Source organism: Octopus bimaculoides, chromosome 4 (genome assembly GCF_001194135.2).
Source record: "Octopus bimaculoides isolate UCB-OBI-ISO-001 chromosome 4, ASM119413v2, whole genome shotgun sequence".
Taxonomy (NCBI): Eukaryota; Metazoa; Mollusca; class Cephalopoda; order Octopoda; family Octopodidae; genus Octopus; species Octopus bimaculoides.
Window position 1 is genome coordinate 94,684,836 of NC_068984.1, and position 7,276 is coordinate 94,692,111.

At 32.8% G+C, this 7,276-nt stretch overlaps 1 protein-coding gene across 7 annotated transcripts in view; it reads left to right on the forward strand.

The window, feature by feature from the left end:
- LOC106872580 (serine/threonine-protein kinase Nek4) overlaps positions 1–7,276 on the forward strand; it is a 216,828-nt gene that overhangs the window by 151,760 nt on the left and 57,792 nt on the right. The window contains exon 15 of one of the 7 annotated variants that reach the window (XM_052967283.1): positions 5,714–6,770. The exons of the other annotated variants lie outside the window; for them this stretch is intronic. Within the exon in view, the coding sequence (XP_052823243.1) occupies positions 5,714–5,730 (17 nt within the window). The 3' untranslated portion in view covers positions 5,731–6,770. Of the gene's footprint in view, positions 1–5,713; positions 6,771–7,276 lie in introns of those variants that run through there. 7 annotated transcript variants of the gene reach the window in all.

Consider the following 7,276-nt stretch of genomic DNA (forward strand, 5'->3'; position numbering starts at 1 on the left):
CCTGTCAACGTGACATGGAGGATTTTAGCTAGAGCATCCCCTTACAGGCACGGTGCCCATAAAAGACTATTGAAATGCAATCTGTGTTTGTTGGAAAAACTGCATATCTTATTCCAAGATGAGAAATCTCTAAACCAAAGACGCTAACTTTTAAATTCATGTAGACATGCGTCCAAATTTAAAATGTCGGCAAGTAACATACCGTATGGGTAGTATATATATATTTTTTTGATAATGTTTGACTCCTTGTAACCATTGTGCAATCTTACTATTGGATTGGTACCGCATTATAAATGATTTATTTAGCATTGTAAGAATTTTGTATAGACCCCTACGTCATTTTAGGAAAACCTGTTATATACATAGTTTTTTTCTTTTTCCTTGTTTTTACTTCATTCTATTCTATTTGTATTTATTTTAAAACACTTTGTATACAAATTTTACCGTTTTTATGGACGGTTCGACATATGGAATTCTATTATGCATGTATTTTTGCCCGATTTTAACTTTTATACACCCAGCAATTTCTTAAAAAGTTGTCTGCATATATACACTGAGATCTGAAAGGTTTTTTATGTAGATGTCTGTATTGTAACAATGCTTGCATATTCATATGTGTGCGTCTATGCTTATGTATAGGGCCTAGGTTTGCACTTGTGCATATACAATTATGATTTTGTGTGTGTGCGTTTTTGTGTATACATGGGTAAGAGTATAAGCTTATATTTATTTACACATACATGCATTTATTCGCGTGTGTGCATCTATGTTATATATGGGAATGTGCACTCAGGTCCACGCTCACACATACTTGAATGTGTGCATACGCATGTATACGGTTATGTTTGTGAGTATTTACGTACATATCCCCATATATATCTATATACGTGATGCTAATATACATTTTTGTATACACATATATACACAGTCTAATTTTTGTGTAGGTTTACTATATACGTTAAACTACCATCTTGTCCGTTTTCTTTCTCTACTTCTTTCTTCCCTTCCCCCTTTCTCTCTTTTCTTCCTTTCTGTCTTTCTTTCTCTCTTTCTTTCTTCCTTTCCTTCCTCACGATAGCCACACTTTCTCTCTTTCTATATTAGTAATGTTCTTATCGATTTGTTACCCTTCCCGCTCTACTTCATAGGTTAAGATACAATTTTTGTTACCAGCACATAAGCTTTTTCGTGCGCGAGCTTAACTGCGTGTGTATGTGTATGAATTTGTATTCATCTATATATTTGTGTCTTGCAAATATATACCTATATACGTAGATTATCTGTACGTGTGCATCTGTGTATTTTGATGTATATATATATGTTGTGGATAGTCTAGTATGCGTATATACTATTGTAATTTTATTTTATTTTGAATGCAGCGTATATTTTATTTTATTTTATTTGATTTTAATGTGTTAATTCAAATATAATTAATTATTTACAGTATGTATTTTGAGCCCATTTTTCTATTTAAGGTTTTCTTCGATTTTTTAAAAATAGGATGAATCTATATTAAATTAATTTGTTTTGTTCATTGCGCATCCATGACCGTTATTTGAAACAACCAATCAAACAGATCTATGTGTTTCAAATTTTATATTACTTTTGATTGCATTGTCATTCCTTTCCCATTTCTAACAAAACTGTCCGATGAACTGGAACGTGAAACTCCGAGTAACAGTCTTTTGCTATATTTCTGCTGCTTTTAAATAAAGCATATTACTCTACCTCTGGTATTTGAGTACTCTTTTTTCCACCTTGTTGCACATTTTATGTGCTTACTCCGGTATATATATATATATATATATATATATATATATATATATATATATATATATATATATATATATATATATATATATATATCTTCTTCATCATCATCATTTAGCATCTGTTTCCCATGCTAGTAAGAGTAAGATGGTTTGACCAGAGCTGGTAAGCCAGAGAGCTGCACCAGGCTCCAGTTGTCTGATTTCTATGGCTGGATGCCCTTCCTAATGCCAACCACTCCACAAAGCATGCAAACTATGTGTGGTTATGCTGGGATAATGCATACATAATAAATTCAAATATGAAATAGAAGCAGTACTAGTGTAATAAACATATACTTAATGTATACAGTTCCTGTACTTGCTCTTCAGCTGTAATTTGGCATGATGGAGAATACTTTCTCAAAGTGCTGTGTATTAAGCAAGATAACTCACCTTTAATCTCATCTAGAAGAGATGGACATTGGTGTGGTGATTGGTGTCAGGAAGGGTATCCAGCCGTAAAAACCATGCCAAAACAGACACTGAAGCCTGGTGCAGTCTTTTGCCTTACCAGCTCCAGTCAAATCGTCCAACCCATGCCAGCATGAAAAGTGGACATTGAATAGTGATGATGATGATATATATATATATACTTAAATATCAAACACTGAGAATGAGTGCTCAACACTGCATTGGTGGATACAGATTCTTTATTTGTATATCTCAACAATTCTTCAAGACAATCACAGAAAAATTGTTTTTTTCTATCCAATTTGGATTAAAACATGGGAAGTCACAATAAAGCCTTGTGAGAATTTTTGGTAAACAAAAACAAGAAATCAAGGAGGTGACTTTTGGGTAACAATTCTTGGATGATTATCTCCCTTGGGTTTGACTTTTGGTAAAAATTGTGCGTATATTATGTAATGTCCTGGGTATGTGCAATGTATTGAGGGAGATCAGCATGACAGCATGTGACTTCTATATGTAGAGTTCATATGATCTATATATCTAATGTTCATGTTCAGTGAAAAGCTATCCTGGTTGGATTGGTGGAGTGGGCAGTGGTTCCTCTTTGAAATGTCAGAGTGTAAAAAATTGCTTATATATACTGGGAGAGAAGGTTTCATCCCCAATGTTTACGATTTTATCTTTTAGTTGCATACAAAGCTCACATTTGGTGCCCCATACCCTGTATTTTCTGGTTTTAGCAATAATGCTCTATGCTCTTTCAATGTACATATATCATATTGGACAGGGATGTTGTGTGTCTTTTATCTTGTCCCTGAATGATGCTAAATGCTATATGTATATTTCCTTGAACAAGTTGCCCATCATTCTGATATATATTGTTATTACTCCATTGGAGTAAGGAATTTTCTTTTTATTAAGGTAATGCACATGGTCAGTTAGAGAGGTAGACTTGCTATGCTCTTCATACTTAAATGAATTTAAATGGGCTGAATATTGGTGCTTGAGATTAATTGTGGATCCTATATAGTATCTAGTAGAATTGTGAAGTGTGTTATGAACTATGCATTTGCTTAACAATGTCTTCAAATTTTTCCATAGGTCTAATTGTGAAAAAAACAACACTTCTGATTATCACAAACATCATCTAACTTTTACCTATCTGACACTTCTACATACATAACTGTCTTTACCGTTATTAAATGAATAGCACTAAACATTCTCTCCATATATACATAGACTCCTCTGTAGGCCTCATTACCCTGCATGCATAAGTGAAAGCAGGGTATTGTAATCACCTGTCTTTGTCTGTGTGTTTGCAAAATTACTAGAAAACAGCTGAAATGATTTTCACCACATTTGGCAGAAATACTCATTGGCTGAGTGGCTCAAAATGATGAATATTTAGTTTGATTATCTTTAAAAAAACATTTTTTCTTAATTTAAAAAAAAAAATCAGATTTATAAATTTCCCAATAAGTAAGTGGTCATATTAATTTGTTCACTTTCTTTTTCATATGAATTGATCCTCGTCTGCATGTGTATAGATCATGGTGTACCTATGTGCATAGACACGTGTGCATACATACATAAATACATACATAGATATGTGACTGTGTGTGTGTGTATGTGTGTACAGTGATGGATTCGAGGGTTTCATTTATTTATGACTTGATTTCTTAATTTCACCAGAGTATAAATATCTATAATGGGGATACGTAATAAAAAATTTTTTTTTTTAATTGGACTTACAAGTGGTCATATTATTTTGTTCGCTTTCTTTTTCATATGAATCAAACCTCGTCTGCATGTATATAGATCATGGTGTACCTATGCATGTAGACGTGTGCATACATACATACATACATACATACATACATAAACACATACATAGATATGCAACTGTGTGTGTACATGTGTGTGTGTGTACACTGATGGATTCAAGGGTTTCTTTTATTTACAAGTTGATTTCTTAATTTCACCAGATTATAAATACCTATAAGGATGATACTTAAAAAAAAAAGAAATAAAAAAAGCATTGGTAAGCAACACATTGTAAGCAACACTATAATTTGCAAAAAAGGTTTATATGCGCGCAGGGTATGCATCACCCTTCCGATGCCTTTTTTTCTCATTAATAATGTATCTTCATTAGCACTACAGACATTAATTTTTAATTTTAATCTAAATTTATTTTTAAGCATTAACATTATTTTAATTTTAAATTAATTATTCTTATGTATTTTACTTTTATAACATTATGTTTTAACCTTTTTATACCACAAATCTTAACTCTTTTCTTTACTAAATCACATCTATTTCTAGCTTCTCTTAGTGGCTAAACAATCATATGTATCCACCATAGTAAGATTTGACCACCCACTATGCACTTGTCTATAATATTTCTTGTGTCCATTTTATTACCTACAACCCCACCTCTGTAAGTCTGGCACCTGTCTTGTTTTATATTTTTTCCTTATCGGTAGGTCTTTACATTTGCCCCCACCCCTTAACTTCTTTGGATGGGAATGCCAATTTACTAGCCTTTTGTACTTACTCCCTCTGATCCACCCACCCCGAGACAAAAGTATCCCTCATTATATTGCTTAATAGATATCTACTACAATGCCTTTACCTATCTGTCTACCTATCTTTTTCATACCAGAATGTATTATTTATTCCTCCCCATTCTCTCTGGACTGAATACCTTTCAATATACTGAACAATATATATCTAATAAAATGCACTTACCTATCTATCTTTTCTTTCATCAGAATATATTATTTATTCCTCCTCTCATTATTCACACAACTTTGGAACTGCAAGCATTCATACTCTCACAGGACTGGATATCCCTCAATATATTGAACAATATATATATCTAATACAAACCTCTTATCTATCTATCTTTTCTCTCACCAGAATGTATTTTTATTCCTCCTCTCAGTATTTGCACAACTTTGGATCTGCTAGCATTTATTTTCCCTCAGTACTGTATAACAATTCTTTCCTTCCTCTCACTATGCTGTGTTACCTAACCATCCTTTCTGATCATGGATTTTCCTGAAGAAGACCCAATCTAACTGGATTTAATTGGACCCTCACACCCTCCTAGGCACAACAAATATCGTTGTTGAGAATCATTTTTCCACCCTTCCACCCTCCTGGACACAATAAACATCATTGTTGATGATCATTCTTTCACTGTCTAACCTATATCTTTCCAACTTACAGATTCTTTACTAGAATGCATGTCTATTAGTTTGAGTCGTCATGATCAAAATTCCTCATATCTTCTATATATATATATATATATATATATTAGTAAATGTCCCCCGTCCATTGGACAGTGTAAGTTCGTGATAGGACTGGAGTCTAAAATAGTGTAATTCTGCTTCTGTCTATGCTTAAAATTGAGGTTTATTTGACATAGTTGGGACGTTAAATCAAAAATGAGCTGGTATTCAAAAAGGAACATATTTTATTTGCAGATATTGGGCATCTGTGATGCTCTGACGATCAAAGTAGAAGCAGCATTGCAAGCACGCTGGAGTTCTACTTGTTGAGCTGTCTGTGATGCTCTGACAGTTGAAGTAGAAGCAGCATTGCGAGCACGCCAAAGCACACATTGTTATTCTGTCTCACTTGCCCACAAGGAATGCAAAACGGAAGCATTTTTTGTTTTTCTGCCAATGTGACTCTTGCTTTTTCGAGGCATCCTATAAAAAATCTGTAACTGAATGAATCTTTTAAAAAAATCAAATTTCGTTGCTGTTTACAAGCACTAAACATAGTATTTCAACACAAAAAATTCCCACAGTGCTAAAGCACACAATTATTTGCAATGGTATTGTAAGCGCCAAATGGCATGTGGATGCAGACAGTTGTGAATGAGCATTCACATCTATAAGTACATGTGGTCAGAATGTATTTTGAGAAAATCAATATTCTATCAACCAAAAGTGCAATTGTGGTAAAATGTAAATGATTAATGCAAGCATCAGTGCACTAACAGGTAGCAGAAGGTAAAGGGTATTTCTAAGAAATATCACACTTAAGTGTGAAATTTAAATAAAAAATGTGCAAATTGAAACAGCTTCTAGGACTTCTCTGAAAAAGAAAGACAGCCAAAACTAAGCTTCCTTTGGGAAAAAAGGATGTTACCTTATATGAATTTGAAAGTGATAAAAAAATTTTTTTAATACAGTTATTTAAGTCCACGTAACTGGAAAACTTCAAATGGGATATAGGGTTCAGCAATATGCAATGTTGACTGATAAGGTAACAAACCTTGTGGATGAATAAGCTACCAGAACCAACTAAATAGTGCTTTTTTTAGAATGTAATCAATGAATATGATCTGTAAAATTCTTTAAAATGATAAGAATTTGCCAAAATATCTTTCAGTTATCCTTACTAATAAAAAATAACACATAATTTGAAATGTTGATACTAATATTCCTTCTTCATGAAATGGAATTTAAAAATAAACAATGGGCATGTACATGTCAAATCAAGTGAGTCACGCAAAAGTAAAAAAATACCACTCATTTTTTGTTTTATATAAGTTTTAGATATTTGTCACCCAGATTTCCATATTCAATTACCAATCGATTTGTTGTTTTCTACTGTCAATTGAATTTTGTTGGGAGAAAATATTCACACAGATGATTGATTGCCAATTAGTGCCATTTATTTGCTAAAGTTAATATTTTATTTCATTTTTACTTATTCAAAATAATTGCCTTGTCTTCTTACTCTTTCGTGTCAGCTTATTTATTAAACACAAAGTGTCATGCCTGGATGCATGTGTTTGAGTACAGTTCATTCTAGAATGATACTGATTTTTACTGCAATCACATATTTTCTTTCAAGAAATTGCTTAGAAAGCTTAATACAATTAATGCTCTGATGCTGATTGGATGAACATAGCAGCTGTTCATACATGATTTGCAGAATGATAGCCAATAAGCGCTAATGAAATTGGATTTTCCATCAAGATTTTGATTAAAAAAGGGCAGATCTCACTTTGAAACTACCGATTATGTTATGAA